The following is a 24,202-nucleotide window of genomic DNA, read 5'->3' on the forward strand; positions in this document are numbered from 1 at the left end:
CATCGACCATCCCAAGAGGGATGGCAACCCCGAAGTGGACTGCCCAGAATATGGGCGACCCGGCATCCACTGTCGAAATACTCAAGGAACAGTGCGAGATACTTACAGTCTATCCAGAAAGAAACGGGACACTTCCCCTTTCTGGCTTCAGATATCTGAACCCCGCTGACGGACTGTAGGCCCCAGTGAGCAAGCCGTGAAATTGTTTCCCGTCTTGGTTGGCAATCTCTTTGTTTGGGTTGGTTTCGGGAGCACAGTCTTGAATACACCCGGTCGATCTCCTGTGACGATGATCGACTGGCATACCGAGATCATATTCCTGGCTGCATTGATGTCTCGATCCCACAGCGTATGGCAGCTTGTACAGCTCCGGACAAAGTGTGGTTTCTCGATATCAAGATGCTCGACCTTCTCGAGTCGCTTGGCTTCCCGACAATGTGAGCACACCTGGGATGTGTTGAACTCGTTCACCGAGCACACACGGATCTTGGAGACGGATCGGTCTGGTGGGCGTCTCTGGTGGTGGGTGAACTGCTCAAAGTACTTGGCGAACCTGAGTCTCCGTGGGCTGGATGCGTATCCCTTCCCCTGTTTCCAGGATGCATTCCCAAAGGCAATCACCACTTCGGTCTCCGGTGGTGCCTGGTCAATGACCTGCTTGCACATCTCGTGGACGGTGCGCTGTCGCTTGCTGTGGAGATCGAGTCGCTTGAATCGCCGTCGCCGGGTCAGGCTGAAGTACAGCTGTTTGTCCAGCATGTCTCCATCGAACACATGGCGAATGTATCGCAGGAAGGAAGCCAACCCAGGGATCTTGGGGCTTGGTGTGGTGCTCATCCATTCCTGCAGACCAAGGATCTTGTGGGTGCTCTGGATCCACTTGGTCGCTTGGGTGGTGCCACATCGATGCTGGTACTCCTTGTTGGAGAACGACACGATCTTCTCGTTGGCACGCTGTGCCTTGGTCACCTTGACACCGTCTTGCTCCTGGATGGATGGTTGACCGGGTGCCCGAATGACAGCGGTGAAGATCGATCCCACACCAGGGTCGATCCCGATCCATGTGATCCGAGAGTCGTCAATGGGACCGACCCTGGTCTGGATCTTCTTCTCGAGAGTGAGCTTGAGTGTCTTATCGTCCATGTCCACGGATTCTGGTTGGCATCAGGATCCTTCTTCTCCAGGATCTTGTATCTGAGCGTGGTGATCGAGCACCCGACCCCATCGGTGGTGATCTCGCAGCCAAAGAGCTGCTTTCCCTCCTCCCTGGCACCAAAGAGTCTCGGATCCAGCTTGAAGTTGGTCTGCCAGAAGGTCTCTTGCTTTGTGGTGTCATTGACCTTGGTCTTCAGGTCGTCCCACTTGAGCCCAGTGCCAGTCTGGTATCCAAGGATTTCCCACGGTGCTTTGGTGTCGAGCTTGACATACTTGGCTCGGGCATCGCAGAGTGGGACCAAGGTGCACTGTGCTCGAGGGACATTGAGTCGCTTCTTCGTCTGGGCAAGTCGGTCGGCCAGTCGCTTGATCCGCTTCGTGTTCACAGCGATCTGCTTGCACACCTCCTCGTGCTGGGTCTGGAGTGCGTTGTGCTTGTCAGGCAGCCTTCGTTCGATAGAGCGACACATTTCCTCGTTCAGTCGCCCACGCTCTCCTTTCAGATCATCGGTTCCCCTCACGAGCCTGGGAATGATCATCTTCTGAAAGACCACCATGAAGAGGGCCTCCTTCAGGTGGGTCAGTCGAGAGACTTCACTGGCCAGAACTGGTACGACTTTGTATAGGTCCTGGTGGCTTTCGTACCGAAACTCATACAACTGGTCGGCATGGTGGGCGAAGGATTTCCTCAGATCACCGAGAAGTGTCTTGGAGAGGGGGTTCTCCATCAGCTTCATGCACTCCTCGACGTGTGTGTGCCGTTTCACACCCTTGGGAGCAATCAGGGCCAGATTGCAGAATCGGCGTAGAAGGGACCAGTATCGATCGAGAACGTGGGTCTCGCAGTTGACAGCATAGGTCTTGACAGCCAATGTGAGGATCTGCGAGCCAGTACCCTTTGGGAGGGACACAGAAGGCAGGATACACGACTTTCCCCATGCACGTCGATACAGGTCATATGTGTCGAGGAGATGCCTGTCATCTTCTGGGGTGTTCGTCCTGGCACCCACTGCTCCTGCCTGCACCATGTTGAAACACTTTCGAACAAACGCGGGTTCACTCGACGACACGGCGGGGAGAGTGATACCCTTGTCCAAGCACCGCCTGAGATGCAGCTCCAGGAGACGAGATGCTTCGTACTGGACTTGAGTCATGGCTCGGACAGTCTCCTCGATCTTGTCGTGCAAGGCATCGTTCTTGATGATGGCGTCGAGGGTGCACTTGATGATTGAGTACTCGGCCTTGACTTGCTCGTTGGGGCCACAGTCAGGCAAGGTAGAGCTCCAGAGTGGGTTCTTCTTGGTACACAATGAACTGCTGCTTTTGGCATGACCCTCTTCCCCGCACGTGGCACATACAGGGACCTTGGGTGCGGGCATCTCGACCACGAGGGCTGGGAAGGCAGTGTCCTCGCTGGGCTCGTCTGGAGGGGGTGCTTGGCTGACCATTTCAGCGACCGAGGCAGAGCCAGAGGCAGGGCTGCTGTCGACTCTGGCTGTGCACTTCTTGGTGAAGGGTCTGACATGGTTGGTCAGTCCACAGGAGGGACATGATTTGATGACGGGTTTCTTGGCCACAGGAGAGTCACTGGGTGATCCTGGGTCGGGGTCGGGGGGTGTCTTTCTCTTGGGAGCCATCTGGCGAGAAAATAGCGACGATGGCTGGTTCTGCCCTCGGGGAAGAAAGAGTCTCCTCAAAACCAGCGCATTTTTGGGCTGGCAGAGATACTGTGCAGTGGCGTCCTTGATTTAGATCCAGAAACGCATCGCTCGCTCAATCAGTCGTGGGAAAACATCTTGTCAAGGTGAGTCTTGCCTGATAGCCAAACGATCATGTCACCTCGCTGACACACAGCCACGCTTGACTAGGTTTCCAACCAGAGAGATTCAGATGGTGGTGGTTCTTGTCCGCAATCGGAGTGGAGCTTCCAACAATGATACAATTGGTCATTCCTCCACACCAATTGCCCACCACCACCGTCAATCGGCTCAAGGTGATACCAAATGCCGTCAACCGACCATGGCCGGATTCCAACTTTTGCTGCATCTTGGTCTCCAGCGTGTATTCATATTCGAGATGAGCAGCCGCGAGGGGCCGGAAAAAATTGATAGTGATGGTTGCCAGGGAGGGCGGTCTCTCTGCCTCTCGACCGTTCTCGGCCGTTCTCGGTCGTTCTCGGCTGCTCTCGCTCGTGCCAGGGAGACGCTGGATTGGCACACATTCAGACAACCCAAAAGCCGATCGGCACGTCTCATCAACTGCCTGCACTCTGCACTCTGCACCATGGAGGAGCATGGTCGCTTGCAGTGCCTCCGTCTCGCTAGAGCAAGGGCAAGCTTGGTATCTGCAAGGACATGCCCGAGGTCCCGCTGATGCTCAATCTGCAGACACAAAACACCCCCATGAGACACCGATGCCTGCGATGGGATGCAAAGCGATGCGAGATGCACGCTCGCCAGGACATGCAAACGGGCTCCGAGGCTGTGTCGGCGGGAATATCTGGGCGGTTGGTCTGGCTGGGCGCCGCCGACAGGGCAGGCGGCGACAGGGTTTGTTCGGGGTCGCCGGTCCGATGGCGCAAAATGGCGGTTGCATCCCAGCACTGCTCCCGTTGGACAGGGTCGGCTGGACGAGAGGGGATCGACATGCCCGGCATCCCGTCTCCGCTCTGGTGGTGTATTGCGTGCGGTGGGCCATCGGCGACAGACCATGCCCTCGGGCTTTGAGGGCGTGCGGCCCTTCAAACAAAAGGGCTTGCCTGATCGCCCGCCACCTCCTGTTCTGGCTGCTGGCACCCTCCGGCTCTCGCTCGTCCATCTCAACCAGCTCTTCCCCAACTGTATCTGCCGGCCCGATCACCTGTCGACATGAAGTGGTTCCCGGCATTCTCCTTCCGGAGATCCTGGCAGGCACGGGTGGTGCTGGTGCTCTTGCTTTTGGTGGGGACGGCGACCTTTCTGATGCACGACTGGGACGGCCAGCAGTTGCTCCTCTTCCGCACCCCGCTGCCCGAACAAAAGGAGATGGGACAGAGGGCTCTGTCGGTGCTCGTCGACAACAGCGACCAGCAAGAGCTTTCAATCCCGTGGAAATACACCGATGCTTCCAAACCAAGGAGAGATTTCATCAAAAAGGTAGCTTGGCTGCCCTGGCTGGGATCGTATCCTGCTGTCGTCCTGTCCTGCTGTCGTTTGATCGCCCTGCATTGCTGTATCCCGCTGTGTCCTACTGCACGGCCCTGCTTACTCGATTGTGTCCCTGCAGATGGCCCAGTTTGCCTGGAAGGGCTACTACGATCTCGCCCGCGGCGCTGACGAGCTCAGGCCGGTGAGCGGAGAGCCCTACAACTGGTATCTCAACCACTCGCTGCTGTCGACGCCCGTCGACTCGCTGGATACCCTGCTGCTGATGGGCCTCAAGGAGGAGTACCTTCAAGCCAAGCAGTTGGTGCTGGAGACTTTTGATCCGTTCATCGACGAGGAAGTCAGCCTCTTTGAGACCAACATCCGCATCGTCGGCGGCCTGTTGAGCGCCTATGACCTCGAGGGCGATGTGGCTTTCCTCAGTATGGCAAAGAAGGTGGCCGATTCACTGCTCCCAGCCTTCGAGACACCCACGGGCATCCCGGTCAACTGGGTCAATCCCAAAACGTAAGTGTGTCGTGGACCACCGTGCGGTCGTGGGGGTTGAGCAGCGTTGTCAGCAAGAGCCCAGAGGGAGGTTCGGGCAGACGGCTGTGGCTCTCCGACCTCGAAGCACCCGTCCTTGCATTGGTCCGATCGGATCTTAATCCCGCTCACCCTCTTCCGTTTCCTTTTGTTCAGCGGCAAGATTCGCAGCAAAGATGACTGGGTCTTTCTTTCCCAGGCTGGAACGCTCTCGCTCGAGTTCCAGTACCTTTCTGATATCACGGGCGACCGGAAATACGCCGATCGGGTCAGTGCTCTGCCAGGGCGGTGCTTGCGTGGCTTCCCCGTGGGGGACGTACTGCAGATTCGATTAGAGTTCTGGCGTCGTTGCTGACTTGGGTCGTCATGTGTCGGATACACTGTTCTATTCTCCTCCATCAGGCGTTGTTTGCCATGGAGCAAGTGTATGCTGCCAAGCGGCCGTATGCTGATCTGCACTCGATGGTGGTTGGCACGACCAAACTTGAGTACAAGAGTGGTAAGGCTGTATTTGAGCATGAGGTGCATCCCAAGCCAAGCTCAGATCCATAGATACATGATCGAGCGTTGGATGTGAAGCAGACACTGGGTCTCGCATCAGCATTGAACGGCAGTCTCACAATGGACCGGCGTGGGCGGACCTTGTGCATGTATGTGTGCATCGATAGATACCTATGGAATCGGCGCCAGTCTGGACTCTTTCTACGAATACCTTTTGAAGTTCTGGGTGTCGACCGGCGACAAGTCGTACCGGCAAAGATACGATCGATGGGTCTTGGAGCTCAAGCGGGTGATCATGAAGGTGTCTTCGAATCAAAAGTATGTCTACTTTCCCTCCGCCAATCTCATCAGCGGCCGGTGGACACACGAGAGCTCCTTCCATCATCTGGTAGGCAAACAGGATCTGGCAAAGTGTCGAAGGGCCCAAGGGTATTGCCGCCTGTGTGTCCTGGACACTGATTAGTCCGCGTTGGCGGCATGCCACACAGTCATGCTTTATCGGCGGCCTCTTGTCGCTGGGGGCCGTTACCCAGCACGATGCAAGTACCAAGGACGATTTCAACGTTGGCCGACGAGCTACCAACACGTGCTTCCAAGCCTATGCATCGACGGCGACGGGCCTCGGGGCCGAAATAGTTTATGGAGAGAATCTGTATATTGAAGACCCGTCCTACTATCAGCGGTAAGTCGGAAGGGGGCGCCGACTGGGCACTGGGGTGAGTGGGGCTGCCAGCTGGCACATGCTGCGAAACACCGGATCGATGCCGTGTGCTCGAGCTGTGCAGGTGGCCCTTAGCCAAATCTGCCTGCTGACCGACTTTACGGCTCTACCAACGCTGTGCAGACCCGAAACGGTCGAGTCGATCTTTTACATGTGGCGGTTTACCCACGATCCAATCTACCGCGAGTGGGGATGGAATATCACTCAGGTAGGCTCGAACACAGACTCGCTTGGTGGAAGTGCAACACGTCTGCCCTCGACTATCGGCATTGGGAGCAAAGGCATCGATGGCGCGGCTCTGATTTGCCATATGCCCGGTCCTTAACCGGTGGGACGGCGTGGGCGTTCACCACAACGGCAGAGCATCGAGAAGCACCTCAAGGTCGAGAACGGATACGCGGGGCTTCAGCACGTGCAGCATCCGGGCGGCTACAACGACATGCAGCAATCGTTCTTCCTGGCCGAGACGCTCAAGTATCTGTTTTTGCTGTTCTCGGACGACAGCGTGCTGCCGCTGAGCCACTACGTGTTCAACACCGAGGCGCACCCGCTCTCGGTTCGAGGACAAGGCCGTCGGCGCAACCCCCAGCGGTTCGTCCCGCTGCCGAGCGACCAGGATTTTCCAGGCTGGGAGCGGGGACGCAAAGTGGGCGAGCTATGGCCACCACCTCCGCCGCCGCCGCCGCCATCACAAATCCCCACCCCGCAGAGCAACGCAACGCTGGGCGAGGATTGAGCCGAGCCGTGCGCAGGGTGCAGTGGGGGGAATGCACACCAAGCACCGCTGAGAACGAGTGCGGCGAGTTAGAGCGAGACCAAGAGTCCACAGGATGCCCTGAGCAACCTTGCGCAGAGGACAGAATGCCCTCATTGAAAACGAGACTGCTGATACAGCGTACCCATTTTGAAACGGGACACCCTGTTTTGAGTCAGGACTGTCGTTGATTCCCGGGCCTGAATATACTCCTACCGTGACCAAACGGCGTGCTCATGGTGCCTGGAGGCCAGAGGATCGAATGCATGCACCGTACTCCCACATCAAGACATCGACGCAGCCAAGAGCATGATCTCGGTTGGATATTGGATATTGGATATTGGATATTGGATATTGGATATTGGATATTGGATATTGGATATTGGATATTGGATATTGGATATTGGATATTGGATATTGGATATTGGATATTGGATATTGGATATTGGATATTGGATATTGGATATTGGATATTGGATATTGGATATTGGATATCGCACCATTGGATATCGCACCATTCGATATCGTACCATTCGATATCGCACCAGAGCTTCGGTGTCCATCCGCCACGCCAATGCCGCCAGCGGATCGTCGCCCATGGGAATCAGCGGGCTGTGTCCATGAGTGCGCCCAGGAAGAACGCGGGCTCGTCCGGCCTGCGCGACAGCCATGTGATCGTCACGCCCGCGGAGTGCAGCTGCCACGTGAAAGCCCGCGGGGCCTTGTCCACGTGCGCGCTGTGTGCTGTGTGGTGTCTTGCTGGCGGCACGTGGCTGCTCCGCGGGCACTGGCTGGGAAGCGCGCCCCAACGGACACACACGCGGACACGGCGCAACCACAGTGGCACAGTGCGGAGAGGCAGCACAGCGACAGTGAGGGGATAGCTGTTGGCCGAGGAGCATAGTCGCCTGACCAGCGGGGTGCACACAATCAACGGAGTGCGTGTATCCAAAGCGGCACTGGCGCAGACAATCGCGAGGGCCACAGGCACAGAGGTGTGTGGAGCACAGCACAACAGAATACAACACAACACCACACAACACCACACCACACAACACAACACTACACAACGCAGCAAGACCGCGTTCGGTCTGCGTGCGGCTTTGACTCCATCTCGCCTTGGCCTTTTGGGGGAAGGGACTGTGGTCTGCTCTGGGACAAAACCCGCAAGCACGCTTGTCTTCTGCCGTCAACTTGCTTTCGTCGCCGGCGATCATCCTGCCTGCCTGGCCTCTGGCATCGACTGCATCGACTGCATCGGCTGCATCCATCGCACCATCGCACCATCGCACCATCGCCCGCCGTGCTCTCCGGCAGTTCTCCCCAGCATTGCTCGCCGGATCCGCGGATCGTCCTGGACTGAATTCTATTGCCGTCGCGCCCGTCTCGTCTCATCTGGTCTCATCTGGTCTTGCTTCGACTCGACTCGTCTTGCCTCGCTGCATCTTTCTCGCCATCGTCTCCAGCGAACTGCCTCTGCCAAGTCGCGCCCGAATCGTCCCATCCTCCCCCCACAAGGCGTTGCCTGATTGACACCAATCCGTCATTTGTCCGCATCCGCATCCCGCAAGTCCGTTCAACTCCCACACCCCACATTGCCAATCCTCCCGATTCTCGGACCTTTCTCTCTCTCCCTCTCTCCCCCCACTAACCCAGCCGCCGTCCCTTCGCAGTCATGTTCAAGGGCGAGCCTGGTGAAAATAACATGTTCGTGGGGACCTGCTTCCTCCTGGCCTTTGGACTGTACTACTGCTACCGCCATCCCATCACCACCCAGCAGCAGCAGCAGCCCAACGGAAAGACCTTCCTGTATCCGTCACGGGCATGGCTCTCGTCCCGCCCCTCGTATCTGTGGAACCAGGCAAAGTCCGTCTACTACCTGTCGGCCAATCCCGGCTCCATCATCAACTGGCCCAAGCTGTCGGCCTATTCCCCGTCGTTCCTCTACTCGACCTACATCCCGCAGTTCAACGACCCCTTCCCGTCCTCGCTTCTGTCATACCCAAAGTTTCTCTCGGATGCCTACCATTCGCACACATGGAGCCCCCATGAGGCCCTCGCCAAGCTGTGGGCCTTCCCCGAGTCGCTGGCCTCGCTCACGTCGCAGCTCAGCACAGACTTTTCCTTGAGCGAGGTCATGCCCGACATCTTTGCCTCCTTCCCGCTGATCGACGTCTCGGATCCATTGGTCGCCATCTCGCCCTTCTCTCCCTACGGACCCGCTACTGTCTATGACGACGACTCGGATCTCGCGTCGGTTTTTTCCGAGTCCCTGTCGCTGGCGCTTTCGCGCACGCCTTCCTCCTGCTCCCTCTCGGCCATGCCGGCCGAGCTCGCGCCTGAACGCCGGAGTCTGCGCACCGACACTCTTTCCCGATCGGTCCGTCGCCCGTCGCTGTTGGCGACCCGGATGGCCCTCTCCAATCATGTTATCGTGTACACCATCTTCTCGTTCCTCCGACCGTCGTATGTCCGCGACGACCTCTCCCGGGTCTCGCGTCTATGGTATCGGATTGCCCAGGACTACATCGACGACTCGTTCCTGAACCTCAAGCTCCAGATCTCGCTCTTCCGCATCGAGTCGCAGGTGCTCTCGGTTCCGATCTCGGGCCCTGTCACCCTCGTCTGCTGCGACTATGCCTGCGACTCGGACGGTACCACCGTCATGCAGTTCAAGCCCGCAAGATCGTCTGCTCCCTTGACCATGATCGACACTGGCCGCCGCGACCGCCACGTCCTTGAGTTTCGGAACGAATCCGGAAGCAGCTCTGGAACTGATGCAAAGGCGCCAGGTAAGATCATGAGCTCGCACGAGGGCAGTGGCGGTGCTCGGACTGCCATGCTCGGACTGCCATGCATGGCATACGCAGCCACTTCCCACCGCAGTATGTCGCCTGTCCATGACCAGCGCTTTGTTGCGACATTGCCGAACAGCATCCCCCTTCGGGTTGCACCTCCATACGCACAGCTGACGCCCGCATTCTCGCGCCTGTATTTTTCAGATAACGACAAGACCAACGTGCATCTGCGCTTTGCGCCGGACTCTGGATATTTCATGCGTGGTGGCCGCTTCAGCCGCGGCAGCCCTCCTGACAGCACGGACGAGTGCATTGCGTACTTCCAGCAGCCCGATTCGCCGAGCGAGTGGTGCGGCAGTGGAATCTACCGGCTTCACACTCTTTGGATGACTGCCAACCTCGCCTCACAGTGCTTTGCCAACCTCGGGCTGGACCGCGTTGGGCGCATCCGCCGTAAGCACACCTCGCTCCTTTCGCTCTCGCAGCCCAAGCTCCTGATCGCTCCGGACGAATCCTCCGCCAACCCCCCGCCGTTCTCGATCGTGCCCAAGCATCGCCTCGACCACATCTGCAGCGTCGTCGCCACCCGGGTCTACAAGCTGCAGAGTGCTCCCTGCGCAGGAACGCACCACTACAAGTGCGGCCTCGACTGGCTCGGCTGGAAGGCCATTTTCCTGGCCAAAGACCTGCATCCGTCGCTGCTTCTGGATGCCCTTGCCAACGGATCGTTCTGCACCGGTTCTGGTGGTCAGGGCCAGCTGCAGGCTGCCTGCAAGAGCGCCCGCCAGTTCCTCTCGATCCACGTTCCAGCGGCGCAGCGAGCCATTGAGATGGCTCGGGATCTCGAGGCGGTGCACCACGTCTCCTTCGACATCAACCACTTTGAGAACGAATCGTCGCTGACGATGGGGCCCGACATGGTCTTCAAGGCCAAGACACAGGCATCGCTGCTGCAGCTTGTGCAAGAGTTTGGCATTCAGTCCGTTGGCCTGCCCGGGCCCATCACCACGACGTCTCTGGCCCTCTCGTTCCTGCAGGCCATGTCGACCAAGATGTCGCTGTTTATGCTGTCCTCAGCCGAGCGATTCTGGACGCGCCTGGTCTTTTCGAACCTGTCGTCGACCTGGATCCAAACCTTGGCCGTCAAGACGTTTAGCTCACTGGAGCTGGCTCCGCTGCTGCTGTCTGAGGCCCATTTCCAGGACGACGACAACAGTCTGCTGGAGCTCCAGTATCTCCACGGGGAAACGGACGTCTCGCTCCTGTGGAATCAGATCGTGGATCTCTCGGACCGGTTCCAGAAGGGACCCATCGACGACGATCTGCTGTTCCTCTGGCCGGCCGCCGGGCGCGCTGCCGACGACGGACCCCAGTGCGATGAGTGTGGCCAGCTGCACGGTCCTTCGTAGACATGCATGTTCTGGCTGCACTTTGCCTGTCGACTGGTCAGCCCCAAGGGCCTGCTGTGAAGCTGCTGGAGCCCGCTACCACCAAGTCGTATTGCCATCTGCAAGGGCGTCCGAGCGACCTTGAGCGAATCAAGTCTCTGCGCCAACCAACCCTGCCTTGCACTGCCATGTCTTGTCTTGTCCTCTCTTCTCCTCTCGTCACATCTACGCTCCATCACATCTACGCTCCATCACCCATCGGGTTTGTTACAAAGCTCCCCCGCCCTCCACCTTCCTGCGCATGCGCTCCGCTCCATTTTGTCGTGATGCCATTTTGTGGAGCTGCTCTTTGTACTTGCTGTCGTCGACCTGCATTCTTTGTTTTGTTTTGTTTTGTTTTGTTTTCTTCATTGCGCATGCGATTTTGCCGTCCGGGGCTTGAGATGAGTGCTGTGGGTTTGAGCTCGCGGCTGCGGCCAAGAGGCTCGTATTTGATTGTACTTGGTTATTGCGCAAGTCGTGCTTTTGTATGTATCATCGGTGCACTCATTCCCGCCATGTCCGGCGCTGGATGGATCGTGGATGATCAGCAGGTCGTGTCGGAGACGAGCCCCATGTTCCTCGCTCTCCCGTCCTGCTCAGTGCTGCACTTTCTCCTTTCTCGATCCCACCCCTCCACAGCGGATTCTGGCGTGGGGAGGGAGATTCGACGCTGCTCTTTTTCGTCCTCTGTTTTTGTTGTTCTCTTCCAACCACACACCCGCATGTTCCCTCGCCGATGGCCGAGAGCCACGCAACCTCACGCAACTTCACGAACCACCGCAATCCCCTCACCCAGCCACCCACCATTCGACTCCAATGTCCCCTCCAACTCACAATACATCCATTCGCGACCACATCTGCATCGTCGTTATCAGTGACTGTTCGCCTTGGCCCGTGCTTTCTCCTGCAACCATGCCCGCTCGCGTTCGACCATGCCTGTCCTTCCGGCCCATCAGCCCATCCATCTCGCTGCTCTGTCCATGGCCGGAGCTTCTTTTCCCTTTCCGCCCGCTTCCTTCTCCCAGGCCCGATGCAAAATGGCTTAATAACACCGATGCAGACGAGGGCAGGCATCTCCCCCGTGCGGGCTGTGCGGGCTGTTGTGGCTGCCGAGAAGCCGAGCCAGATCCCGGCCATGGGCCGCAGAAGCACCATTGGCCCCCTTCCCCATGACCATGCCATGTTGTGGTCCTGCGGGTCCTGCCGTCGCTCTTGGTTCTCGAACAAGCTGCGTCTCGCCACTTATTACCGTCCAGCGAGGCATGCATCTTGCTCCGGCGTCATCATCACCACCACCACCACCACCACCACCACCACCACCACCGTCTCAGCCGCTCCTTCGCCGAGATCTCGGCAGCCGTTTGGATGCCCAGCTCCCGCTCTTGCCCCCTTCAAGACCAGCGCTTTGACTGGCTTTCGCCCTCCTCCAGACAAGCCACAGGCAATCTCGGCTTGCCTCTATACCCCCACAACTTCTCTCCTCCTCCTCTGACAATGACTGATCGCGAGTCCGTCGCCGAAACCATCGCCCTGGTGCTGGACCTCTATGTCTTCAGCAGCTTTGTTACCCTGCCTGAGCTGCTCAAGATCATCATGCTCAATCGAAGCTTTCGCCATCGCTACGAAACCAACCGGCCGTGCTGGCGACATCTCCTGACCTGCCTGACGCAAGTCCACACAGAAGGACCTTCGATCGATACGGCTATCGAGTTGGATCTCCGGCTTGTGGTGCTGGGGGCCGATTCGTATCTTCATAGGGTCGGCCCCGCACCACACAAGACCGAGGCGTACCTGTGGGCCTCGGCTGCCGAGGATGCCGATCTGTTCCGAACCGTCATGGCTGCCGGCGAGCGCCACTCACAGCTGCTCTATCAGCGATGGGCGCAAAACGAACCCCATGGATATCTCGCCCGTCGAGTCGAGCGGCTTGTGTGCGGGCCGAACCGGCTGGGATGCTCCGAGCTTGCGCTGTGCTCGCTCGGACTGACGAGTCTGCCCGAGTCGATCGGCGTCATGGCTGCGATGCAGACCATCATGCTCTATGGGAACAGGCTCCGGGAGCTCCCACAGTCGATCGGAGCCCTCCGGCATCTCTCGGCGCTGCTGGTGGGATGCAATCAGCTCGAGAGCATCCCCGAATGCATCGGCCACCTGGCCGTGCTGACGACCCTGGATCTCTCCAGCAACCAGCTGCAAGCCTTGCCCGACTCCATCGTGCGGCTGCGCCGGCTGACGAATCTCATCGTCTCGGGCAACCAACTCAAGCGACTACCGGAGCAGATCGGCCAGCTCGCGAGCCTGCAGATCCTGCGAGTCGACTACAACTGCCTCGAGAATCTACCTGATTCGCTGGGGCAGCTCTCGCGGCTCACAGACCTCTTTGTGGACAACAACCGGCTCTCGGCCCTTCCCGACACCGTCGGGGAGCTGCGGCAGCTCCGTCGGCTGGGTGCTGCGGGCAACCAACTGGCGATGCTGCCCGAGTCGCTGGGTGGGCTGGTGGGTCTGGAGCTGCTGGACATTACCGGCAACCAACTGGCGTCCCTGCCAAAGCCGATGGATGCCCTGACGGCGACCGTTGTCCTGGGCATGGACGACCAGTTGCTGGAGCGAGACCCCATCGACATTCTGCGCGGCTTCTGCGAGCGGATCGGTGTGGGCATGAGCAATCGAGCCCGGTCGCTGTTTGCATTTGCGCGACATGGGCCATGAGGCGGCCTCGTCATTCTCCACCGAGGCATGTCGAGGCGCTGCGAGTGGCTGTTCTTGTTTGTCTTCACGATCCGATAATACAAAGTGTGCAGCAGCAGCAGCAGTAGCGATTGCCTCGGCTATACATCGACTGGTTGGTGCCGAGCCTGCACCAGACCGCCGTTGCCGACCACGCCAACGGGATCCTATTGTTCGAGGGCATGGTGTGTGGGAATCGTGCACGCCAGGCTGACAAATTGATGCAGGCGCTTGCAAAGAACGACGACGCTGCCCGAACCGACGAGAGCGCGCGGGGCGTGGCGGGCGACGAGGACCACCGACTGCCGCATTGCAACGACGCAGCGATCTCGCCATCGCCGAACGGGTTGGCTCGCCGCGGGCCTGTGATTCTGGCGGTCAGCTCCCGCCTGGAAGGCTGTCTGGCCAGTATGCGGCGGCCTCTTTGCACCCAGCGTCCTCGCATTCGGTTCACATCCCCGTTCGCATCTCCTCGATCCACATCTCCGTTGACATCTCCTTGGTCCAGGCTCCGTATCCTGGCAGTCCCCGCTCAAGCCCCTGGTGACAAATGGGTCAGGCCACCTTGCTGGCGCAAGACCCGCCCGTGCTTTGAAATCCGCCAGGCGGTCGCGCAATCGCCAGTGACAAATCTGGTCTGTGCGACCAGCGACGGCTGATTTCGCGGCGCGGTGGTGCCGGACTGGGCCAAACCGAACCCGCCGTCGCCCGCTCGGATCGGCCAACCAGGGTGGCCGCATGGGTCGTCGCACACCAGCCGATGGCGATATAAAACGAGGCGCCCCCCCCCGGTTGATCCCTTTCGTTCGGTACCCCAGCAACCGAGTCTTCAGCCTTTCCCACCCTCGCTCCTCAGCATCGCGCCTTCCCACTCCTCCCCCTGCTCAAGCCCCGTACTTCCTATCCAACATGAGCCAGCCCTTCTTGGACGCCGTTCGCGCTCGCCGCTCCATCTACGCCATTGGCAAGGAGTCTCCTCTCCCAGTCGCCCAGATCGAGGAGATCATCAAGCAGGCCGTGCTGCATGCTCCCAGCTCCTTCAACAGCCAGGCCGGTCGCGTCGTTCTCCTCATCGGCAAGGAGCACGACGACCTCTGGGAGCTGATCCGATCGACTCTCCGCGAGGTCCAGTCGCCCGAGCACTTTGAAAACACCAACGGCCGCCTGACCGGCTTCCAGAAGGGCTACGGCACCATCCTCTTCTTTGAGGACCAAGCCGCCCTCAACCAGTTCAAGGACAAGTATGCCAGCTACAAGGACGACTTTGATAGCTTCTCGCTCCAGTCCTCGGGCATCCTCCAGTACATTGTCTGGACTGCTTTGGAGAAGGAGGGCTATGGCGCCACTCTCCAGGTAAGCAATCTGCCATCTGTCTTGATCCGGCACGGCTCGCTCGGCGGAGATGATGCAGCTCCTACAAGGCTGTCTGTGTCGGCCTGGAGATCGCGTCTGCCCACGCGTGCCCATTATGCACTTGTGCTGATCTGATGATTTTCGGTTGGTGGCCTCCAGCACTACTACAAGGATGGTGTCGCCGAGAAGATCCGTGCTCGATGGAACCTCCCGGACTCTTGGAAGCTCATTTCCGAGGTCCCCTTTGGCAAGCCCACTGGCGAGCCCTACCCGAAGCAGTTTCAGCCTGTCGAGGAGCGCTTCAAGAGCTTCCACTAAACCAATCGGTCGCTCATTCCCCATCTCGGCATTTTCTTTTTGGCCTATGCTCCTGATCACCCTTTCGCAAATGCGAGCCGACATGTATCCACAGCGTCCGTGAGGCAACTTGCTTTTCATTGCCAGGGACTGCTGCGTGTTGGATTTATGAATACACATACATTCACCTGACTTGCCCGGGAGCGCTATCCACGGCAGACTCGATCGGTATGTCCCTGGCGGTGGTCTCGGTGCCCCACAGAGCCACGGCACGGAGTGACTCGCCGCCCAAAGTGCGAATCGTGGATGTCGGCAGCCATCGCCTCTCGAATCGCGATCGACATGTTCGCGGTCGCCAGATGCGCAGCGCAGCGCAGCAGGTCACGTTGCGTTTTTTCTTTTTGGCGGCTGGCCAGCTCCTGTCTGGGCGCATCCAAGGCTCCTGCCACCAGCATCACCCTCCCCCAGGCACCTCGCCGCTCTCATCGTCCAGGATCGCACAGTATTCAGCATGTAAGGCGCCATGCAGTGCGGGGGGCGCTGCAACCGTACCAGCTGTATCCGTGGACCTGGTCTGGCCCGGGCTCTACGCTTCCGTCTCAAGCAACGGGGATGCCGGCGATGGACTGATCCTTGTTGGGCCCTGAGCGCATATTGTCGGATGCGCCGATCGACGCATGTGGTTCGCAGCATTAACGCCGTGCATCCACAGGTCTCGTCTAATTGTCAAGAACCTGCCCAAGCACATCACCCAAGAGCGCTTCCGCGAGCACTTTGCGGCCAAGGGAGAGGTGACTGATGCCAAGCTCATGTACACAAGGTGAGTCCTGAGGAAGGAGCAAGCAAAGGAACATGCTGTGTGATGGAAATACACTCTGCATTTGATTTCAGCTGTGTGACGATAGTAAGAATCAGATTGCGCTGTGTGTCTGACGATTCCCATCACCATCACCATCACCATCACCATCACCATCACCATCACCATCACCATCACCATCACCATCACCATCACCATCACCATCACCATCACCATCACCATCACCATCACCAGAGAGGGCCGGTTTCGCCAGTTCGGTTATATCGGTTACAAGAACGAGAAGGACGCCAAGAAAGCCGCCCAATATTTCAATGACACATTCATCGATACCTCAAAGCTGCAAGTCGAGATTGCGAAAACGGTGCGCACCTACCTCCCCATTCTCACCGCTGTTTCAGAATGTGGTTCCCGCCGGTCACTCACTCATCCGCCTTTGGCTCTCCTGGATTCCCCCCTTGGATACCCGACCCTCGGCCCTTCCCTCAGATCGGAGATGCCACTCTCGAGCGGCCATGGAGTCGATATTCTCAGGGCTCCTCCGCCAACGAGAAGAAGAAGAACGAAGAGCTGCTCGCCCAGAAGCGGAAGGAGGAGCGCGAGATCCGCATTGCCGCGCAACGGCAGCAGGCCGAGCAAGATCTGGTGAAGAAGAAGGCCCTCATCCAGGACCTCTATGCCGACCAAGAGGACGACAAGCTCCGGGAGTTCCTGCAGGTGATGCAGCCCCGAGCCACATCCAAGACCTGGGCGAACGACGACATTGTGGGTGCCGCGGCCGAGAAACAGGCCAAGAAGCAGCAAAAGAAAGAAAAGATCCAAGCCATGGTCGGCATTGTCGCTAATCGAAAAGCTGGCGGTGAAGGCATGGTCTTGACCAAGACTCATGTCAAATTCGGCAACGATTCGGATGACGAGTACGAGGATCTGCCAGCTCAAGAGGACGAGCCAAAGCCAACCCCCGCCGTCCAAAACGACGATGCCAAGCTGGAGGAGGACGAGCCGATACAGGAAAAGACCGTCGCGCACGATACCGGGGTCTCGGATATGGACTACTTCAAATCTAAGATGAGGTGCTTCGACGACGATGACGACATGGACGACGACGGGTTTGGAAAGCAGAATGATGATCCTGGGAACGCCGAGGCCGAGTCCCCACCCAAATCACAGAGCTCGGCTCTCAACGAGGCAGCCACCTCCTCCAGCTCCTCAAAATCGGTGCCGGCCACCGGCTTTACTCCAGCACCGCCATCGATGGCAGCCAGGCTTCCGCCTGTAGCGGAGCCGCTGATATCGGAGTCTGTGTCGTCGTCGATGGAAATCATCGCCGACACCGGTCGCCTGTTTATCCGCAACCTCGCCTATACATGCACACAGGATGACGTTCAGAAGTTGTTTGAAAAGTTCGGGCCCCTGTCCGAGGTATGTCCTCGCTGCACTTGGCGAATGACGGATGATTTTGGATCGAGCGACACCAAAAGCGCTGCGTGCGATGCAATGCGATGCGGGCAAGTGCAGCCCAGCAATGCCTCATTCCTGGCGCCAGCTGATCGTGCCCTCCCACCTCCCGCAATCCAGGTTCACATTTCCATGGACAAGCAGACCAACAAATCCAAAGGATATGGCTTTGTGCTCTATCTGATTCCAGAGCACGGCATCCGGGCATACGAGTCGCTGAACGGCAAGATCTTCCAGGGCCGCATTCTGGAAATTGTCGGCGGCAAAGAGAAGCCGCAGGCCAAGGACGAGCAGATCGACATGTCTGCCCCCGGCGCCTTCAAGAAGAAGCGTGAGCTCGAGAAGAAGAAAACCGCCGGCAGCGACTTTAGCTGGAACAGCCTGTTTATGAATGTGCGTATCGGGGCGTGGCGGCAAGTCTCGCTTGGCCTCGAACATTGCGGGTTGTGCTTGTGGCGAACGGCGAGGCTCTCCATTCCGTCGTGCTTCCAAATCTAACCCGTCCAAATCGCTTTGGCATCTTTTCGATGAATCTCCAGACGGACGCAGTAATCGAGTCGATGGCCAACAAGCTCAACATCAAAAAGTCCGAGATTCTCGATCCCCAGTCCGAGAACATGGCTGTACGCGTGGCGCTTGCGGAAACGAACGTCATCAACGACACCAAGCAGTATCTGGAGGACGAAGGCGTGTCGCTGGACGCCTTTGAGCGCGGACGCAAGGTCCGCAGCGACGCTATCATTCTCGTCAAGAACATCCCAGCGTCGACTGAGCGGGCCGAGCTCGTGGAGCTTTTTGGACGGTTCGGCAGTCTGGGCCGCGTGGTGCTGCCGCCGGCCAAGACAATTGCCCTCGTCGAGTTCCTGGAGCAGAACGAGGCCAAGGCTGCCTTCCGTCACCTGGCCTATACCAAGTTCAAGAACTTGCCGCTGTACCTTGAGTGGGCGCCGATGGGGTCGTTCACAAAGGCATACGATCCGCAGGAGGCGGCGGAGCGCCAGAAGGCCGCCCAGGCGTCCAAAACGGCCAAGGGAGAGGCCAAGGTGGCCATCATGGAGGAACTCACGACCTCGAAGCAGGAGAAGGAGGACGTCGAGGCGGACGCAGGCATGCCCGTGACGACGCTCTTTGTCAAGAACCTGAACTTTGAGACCACCGAGGCGAAGCTCGAGGAGGCCTTCCGGGGAGTCGGCGGCCTCGCCAAGGTGCGGGTTGCGACCAAGCCCGATCCAAAGAACCCCAAGGGGACACGGCTGTCGATGGGCTTTGGCTTTGTCGAGTTTTACAACAAGAACGATGCCCTCCGGGCGATCAAGTCGATGCAGGGCTTCACACTCGATGGCCATGCGCTGCAGCTCAAGGTCTCGAATGCCGCCAGCCGCGGACAGTCCGACTCGAGCGGCAAGCGACGCGGCGACGATGCCAATCTCGAGGCGAACGGCACCAAACTTGTGGTCCGCAACATCCCGTTCGAGGCCACCAAGAAGGAGATCCAGGCGCTGTTTACGTGAGTGTTCTATCCAGAGCGATCGTGCGGAATGCCCAGCGCACCCGGCCGAGCCGTGTGGTACCATACCATGCCATGGCGGACGAGCTGGTGGGCCAATCTGACCAGGACAGCCATCTAATCCCGGTTGTGCTCTACCACATGCCCTTCCCTCTCCTCAGCAACTTTGGCTCGGTCAAGTCGGTGCGGATCCCCAAAAAGTTTGACGGCAGCCACCGCGGTTTTGGCTTTGTCGACTTCTTGACCAAGCAGGAAGCGCGGGCGGCCTTCGAGGCCCTCTCGGCGACGCATTTGTACGGCCGCCATCTGGTGATCGAATGGGCCGACAAGGATGCCGAGGACGTCGAGGAGCTGCGGACCAAGACCAAGAAGGGCTTTACCAAAGACAGCGGCAAGAACAAGCGGCGGCGCATCGAGGTCGATGAGGAGGGCAACATGGTCCGGAGCCAGGGGGCGGGTGACAGCGACGACGACGATGAGGCCCCCGGATTTCTCTAAGTCAGAGCTTGTCCATGCTGTCTCGAGCATCAGCGGATCCGAATAGAGATGAGTGCTGACCGAGTGCTGACCGAGTGCTGACTGAGAGCCGGTGTCGGCGACAGGAGCGGGAGGATCATGACGCGAATGAGCTTGCCGGCGCAAACGGGGAATCGCATCAAGTCGAGATATGGGCGATGACGACACCTTCGTCCCTGAGCAGGATCATCCTGGAGCAAGGCCATCCTGGAGCAAGATCGCCACACCGCGTCGTCTCACACGAGCGCACATTGCACATTGCACATCGCGTCTGTGGTCATGTATGTCGGCGTGGGAAATGCCCATGGCGTGTCCGTCTGGTGCCTGATGACCGCTCGTACCCGTTGCCACCAGTCCACGAACTCTGCCAGAGCGAGCGCTGGCGCAAGGGTGGCTCCCGCTGGCGGTAGTCGCATGGGCCGTGTGAAAGGCGGCGCCGCCAGCTCCGGGCGACCATTCCCGGACCGACAGGGGAAGGCGGTCGCGCCGGTCGCGAGGACAGCACGCCAGACCAGCAAGACCAGCAAGACCAGCAAGACCAGCAAGACCAGCAAGACCAGCAAGCCAGCCGGCAACAGGCCAGGTGGCGCTCGGTACAGGACAGCTCGGGGGATGCCCGCGACAGGAAAGACAAACAAACGACAAAAGGAAAGGCTCGGGGTGGCAATGGTGCGCAACGGCGCTCGACTGCAAACCCAACACATCCCAGGATGTGGCGCGGCGGTCTGCACACGCAAAGGCTATTTGTGGGTGTGGTTGCTGTTGCCGTCAGCTGCCGGCTCGGCCCACTCTCATGTGGCAGCCGGCGTTTCCATGGTGCGGCTCTGCTGGGAGTCTGGTGATCGGCGGTGGCCACTGTTCCTGGCGACGACTGGCGGCGACTGGCGACGACCTGGACCTGGTGCGGCAGCGCCGGCTACCACCGCCCGTGTACATGCACGCAGCAGAGCAGAGCAGACCCCTCCGGCCCAGCCAGGCATACGAAGCCCGGTACTGCTGCACTGCAGCCGCGCGCTGACCACCCTGTCTGGGCTGATGGTGACTCTTCACAGCCGCAAGGCCGTCGGCGGCGTTGTACAAGATCCGGGCGGATACGGCTCGATCTCATCAGCTGCCCCGGGCAAGGAGCGCCTTGCTGGTCGGGCCGGCGACAAGGCCCGGGCCGGAGGCAGCCGCAAGCAAGCCCTCGGCAGGCAAGTAAGCAAGCAGGCAAGCGGGCAAGCGGGCGAGAGTTTGCACCACAGGCGCCCTCATGTTGCATCCGCTCGGCGTTTGTTTGTCGTGCCAGCGCCGCCGATTAAAATCAGTTCTCTGCCCCCGAGCCTTGCCGGCGCTGTTGTTTCTGATTCTGCTTCTGCTGATTGTTTGGTTACGCTTTGCTGTGGCTGGCTGCATCGCTTGCATCAATTGCATCAGTTACATCAGTTACATCAGTTACATCAGTTACATCGCTTGCATTCGTTACATCAGTTACATCGCTTGCATCAGTTACATCAGTTACATCAGTTACAGCGCTTGCATTCGTTGCATTTGCCGGATGAACTCCCGCTACTGCCGGCCTCGCTATCGACATGCGCTGTACTCGGCCAACGCTATCTGCCGCTCGCTTTGGACGGCTGGCGGTTCGTTACGCCCCCCGCGCCTTGACTGCTTATCGCCTCCCTTCCACAAGCACAGGGGGCAGCAAGGCCCCCGAACAGCCCCATTCAACAGCCCTGTTCAGCGACCCATTCGGCGGCCGCTCCCACAGGCGAGGCGCCTGCCTAACAAGAGCCCCTCGCCCACGGCGCACAAATGCAAGAGCCCCACAAGCAGTTGGTGCGCGACCGCCTTTGGGGCTGGCACGCGCGGCGCTCCACCCGCCCGGGCGTGTTGGGCCGTCGCTCTATCGTGTGATCCCGACAAGGACGAGTCTCGCTCCCCGCTCTCCTCCCCACTCCATCCGGCACTCGTCGTCGCCTCGGCCACATAAAAATCCTGCCGATCGCCAATCTCTCTGGCCCTGTTCGCCCCCGCCCTCTCCTGGACGTGCTCCCAATCTCTGTGCCGCCCAGCCATGTCCAAGACCGAAGAACACTACACCGTTGAAAGCGAAGGCGAGATGCAACACGGCCTCAAGCGTGGTCTTGAGGCCCGCCATCTGCAGATGATTTCCCTTGGTGGGTTGCTGTCGGCGCTGTCTGCTCGACCGGCGTATTGTACTGTCTGCTTGCAGCCGTGCATCTCATGGTTGTGCAGCTCGCAATTGTGCAGCTCGCAGTTGTGCAGCTCGCAGTTGTGCAGCTCGCAGTTGTGCAGCTCGCAGTTGTGCATCTCCCTTCCCACTCGCACTCGCACTCGCACTCTGATGGCGCGGCCGCTGACCGATCACCGGCTTTTTTTTTGTCTGCAGGTGGAACCATCGGCACTGGTCTCTTCCTCACCACCGGCACCAGCATTGCCTCGTGCGGCCCCACCGGCGCCCTGATCGCTTATATCGTCGTCGGCTTCCTGGTCTTCTGCATGATGACTTGCCTCGGCGAGATGACCACCTATCTCCCCGTCAGTGGTGGTTTCAACCACTACGCCGGTCGCTTCGTCGACCCTGCTCTCGGCTTTGCCCTCGGCTGGAACTACTGGTTCTCGTGGGTAGGTTTCCGTGCCGAGTGGTTGTTCCTGTCTGTCTGTCTCCCGAGCTGGGTCTAAACGTCCCCGGGCTGGGTCTAAACGTCTCCCGCCGCCACCACCCGGAATCCTCGGCTGTTTCTGCATTGTCCGACCGCGCTCCCACCGCATCCGTGTTTCCGTGCTCCTCGTGCCGGCGCTAATGCATCGCCCGCCTCACCTCTCATTCTCCAGGTCGTCACCATCGCCATCGAGCTGTCCGCCGCCGGTATCATCATCGCCTACTGGAATCCCAACATCTATGTTCTGGTCATGCCCTTGACGTTCTACGTCATCATCTTCCTGTTCAACTGCGTCGGTGTCAAGTTCTATGGTGAAATGGAGTACTGGTTCGCCATCATCAAGATCCTGACCTGCCTTGTCTTCATCATCGTTTCGATTCTCGTCAATGGTCAGTGCCTTGCAACCACAGCACCGCACATTGCTCGCTCGAATTATAGACCCTCTGCGTTCGTGCTTGCATGCTCTTCTCACGCTTCCTCGCATTCTGTATCCGCGCACGCTCCAGTCGGCGCTGTCGGTGGAGGCCGCCAGTACATCGGCTTCAAGTACTGGACCGACCCCGGCATGTTCACCGGCAACACCGTGTCGTTCCTGTCGCTGCTCGCCACCGCTGCCTTCTCGTTCCAGGGAACCGAGCTCGTCGCCATCGCTGCCGGTGAGGCCGCCAACCCGCGCCGCAACATTCCCAAGGCAATCAACAATGGTACGTTGGCTCGCCGTGGCACTTGCACGCCATATCACGCCTTTTGTATTATCGCACCCAACCCTGCTGTTCTCGGCCGCATGCTTGCCGTCCTCGCTAACACGCCCCTCTCGCCTCCTCAGTCTTCTGGAGAATCCTGTTCTTCTACGTCACCGTCATTCTCATGATCGGCCTCGACATCCCCTACACCGATCCCGATCTCTCTCAGGGCTCCTCCTCGACCGATCCCACCTACGCCTCCTTCACCCTCGTCTTCCGAAAGGCCGGCTGGGGCGTTGCCACCGACATTGTCAACGGCGTCATCCTGACTGCTGTGCTCTCGGCCTGCAACTCGGACATGTACTCGTCCTCGCGAATCCTCTGCGCCCTCGCTCGTGAGGGCAAGGCTCCTTCGATCTTTGGCCGGGTCACTCGCCAGGGTGTCCCCTTCTACGCCCTCTGCCTGTCCAACTTCATTGCCCTGATCTGCCTGCTCTCGGCCGTCTTTGATGCCGCCGGCTCCTTTGTCTGGCTCATCAACCTCACCACCGTCGTCGGCCTGATTTCCTGGGCCGGTATCGGTCTGACGGCCTTCCGCTTCCGCCGCGCCTATGTCGCTCAGGACCGCCGCATCAGCGATCTCCCCTACAAGAGTCTGCTGTTCCCCTTCGCTCCCCTCTTTGTCTTTGTCGGCTCGACTGTCATCATCATCCTCCAGGGCCTGTACGCCTTCACCCCCGTCAACGCTCTCTCGATCGTCGGCGCCTACTGCGGTATTATTCCCTTCCTCCTGGCCTATGTCATTTACAAGATCACCACCCGCAGCCGCGTTATTCCCCTCACCATGGTTGACCTCGATACCGGCCGCGTCGACCACTACGAGGGCGAGGACCAGGCCAAAGCCAATGACGCCAAGCGCGGAATTCTCGGCAAGATCATCGATCTTGTTGCCTAAAGCAGGCGGACTCTCTTCCCCTCAGCACAAACCAAGAGCCCTGTTCTCACACTCTATGCTACTGCGTGTGCGCACCTCGCGCTCTTGTCTCTATCGCAATCTTAGATATTTCTATTCGATATATTTTTTTGTTTTGTTTTGTTTTGTTTTATTCCTGCCAAAGCATCGCTTCAGCCTGTATCGCTCCTGTGATTGT

General features: G+C 59.0%; 10 protein-coding genes across 10 annotated transcripts; 8 read left to right on the forward strand and 2 right to left on the reverse strand.

The window, feature by feature from the left end:
• Positions 1–763: 763 nt before the first annotated feature.
• Positions 764–1,919, forward strand: BJ171DRAFT_490126 (uncharacterized protein). The gene is made up of 2 exons (XM_053109581.1): positions 764–1,143; positions 1,185–1,919. Exons 1-2 carry the CDS (start codon positions 1,016–1,018, stop codon positions 1,699–1,701), a joined length of 645 nt encoding a protein of 214 aa, XP_052970143.1. The 5' UTR covers positions 764–1,015; the 3' UTR covers positions 1,702–1,919.
• On the reverse strand, positions 1,818–2,407 carry BJ171DRAFT_490128 (uncharacterized protein; the record flags this gene model as incomplete). The annotated part of the gene is made up of 1 exon (XM_053109582.1): positions 1,818–2,407. A coding segment is annotated over one exon (357 nt), but the record flags the coding sequence as incomplete, so codon positions are not given.
• A 1,510-nt stretch (positions 2,408–3,917) lies between these two features.
• On the forward strand, positions 3,918–7,066 carry BJ171DRAFT_233898 (glycoside hydrolase). Its single transcript, XM_053106552.1, has 8 exons — positions 3,918–4,289; positions 4,420–4,805; positions 4,980–5,091; positions 5,226–5,322; positions 5,492–5,712; positions 5,813–6,006; positions 6,169–6,253; positions 6,407–7,066. The coding sequence occupies exons 1-8, from the start codon at positions 4,023–4,025 to the stop codon at positions 6,779–6,781; spliced, it is 1,737 nt and encodes a 578-aa protein (XP_052970145.1). The 5' UTR covers positions 3,918–4,022; the 3' UTR covers positions 6,782–7,066.
• A 1,268-nt stretch (positions 7,067–8,334) lies between these two features.
• Positions 8,335–11,269, forward strand: BJ171DRAFT_233904 (uncharacterized protein). The gene is made up of 2 exons (XM_053106553.1): positions 8,335–9,591; positions 9,802–11,269. The coding sequence occupies exons 1-2, from the start codon at positions 8,475–8,477 to the stop codon at positions 11,004–11,006; spliced, it is 2,322 nt and encodes a 773-aa protein (XP_052970146.1). The 5' UTR covers positions 8,335–8,474; the 3' UTR covers positions 11,007–11,269.
• On the reverse strand, positions 11,270–12,301 carry BJ171DRAFT_233905 (uncharacterized protein). Its single transcript, XM_053106554.1, has one exon. It carries the CDS (start codon positions 12,207–12,209, stop codon positions 11,532–11,534), a length of 678 nt encoding a protein of 225 aa, XP_052970147.1. The 5' UTR covers positions 12,210–12,301; the 3' UTR covers positions 11,270–11,531.
• Positions 12,302–12,353: 52 nt separating this feature from the next.
• Positions 12,354–13,934, forward strand: BJ171DRAFT_490139 (uncharacterized protein). The gene has a single exon (XM_053109583.1). It carries the CDS (start codon positions 12,393–12,395, stop codon positions 13,737–13,739), a length of 1,347 nt encoding a protein of 448 aa, XP_052970148.1. The 5' UTR covers positions 12,354–12,392; the 3' UTR covers positions 13,740–13,934.
• A 624-nt stretch (positions 13,935–14,558) lies between these two features.
• BJ171DRAFT_438338 (nitroreductase family protein) lies at positions 14,559–15,599 on the forward strand. Its single transcript, XM_053107997.1, has 2 exons — positions 14,559–15,110; positions 15,270–15,599. The coding sequence occupies exons 1-2, from the start codon at positions 14,667–14,669 to the stop codon at positions 15,426–15,428; spliced, it is 603 nt and encodes a 200-aa protein (XP_052970149.1). The 5' UTR covers positions 14,559–14,666; the 3' UTR covers positions 15,429–15,599.
• A 285-nt stretch (positions 15,600–15,884) lies between these two features.
• Positions 15,885–19,904, forward strand: BJ171DRAFT_490143 (uncharacterized protein). The gene is made up of 7 exons (XM_053109584.1): positions 15,885–15,920; positions 16,120–16,227; positions 16,459–16,585; positions 16,711–17,643; positions 17,800–18,072; positions 18,219–19,186; positions 19,348–19,904. Coding segments are annotated over exons 1-7 (2,748 nt in total). The 5' UTR covers positions 15,885–15,918; the 3' UTR covers positions 19,685–19,904.
• A 77-nt stretch (positions 19,905–19,981) lies between these two features.
• On the forward strand, positions 19,982–20,720 carry BJ171DRAFT_471768 (uncharacterized protein; the record flags this gene model as incomplete). The annotated part of the gene is made up of 2 exons (XM_053108623.1): positions 19,982–20,371; positions 20,475–20,720. The coding sequence occupies 2 exons, from the start codon at positions 19,982–19,984 to the stop codon at positions 20,718–20,720; spliced, it is 636 nt and encodes a 211-aa protein (XP_052970151.1).
• A 908-nt stretch (positions 20,721–21,628) lies between these two features.
• On the forward strand, positions 21,629–24,108 carry BJ171DRAFT_233923 (amino acid permease/ SLC12A domain-containing protein). The gene is made up of 5 exons (XM_053106555.1): positions 21,629–21,861; positions 22,095–22,330; positions 22,541–22,757; positions 22,875–23,072; positions 23,195–24,108. The coding sequence occupies exons 1-5, from the start codon at positions 21,759–21,761 to the stop codon at positions 24,004–24,006; spliced, it is 1,566 nt and encodes a 521-aa protein (XP_052970152.1). The 5' UTR covers positions 21,629–21,758; the 3' UTR covers positions 24,007–24,108.
• Positions 24,109–24,202: the final 94 nt, after the last annotated feature.

The sequence above is a fragment of the Polychytrium aggregatum genome (genome assembly GCF_025602895.1).
Source record: "Polychytrium aggregatum strain JEL109 chromosome Unknown BJ171scaffold_5, whole genome shotgun sequence".
Lineage (NCBI taxonomy): Eukaryota > Fungi > Chytridiomycota > Chytridiomycetes > Polychytriales > Polychytrium > Polychytrium aggregatum.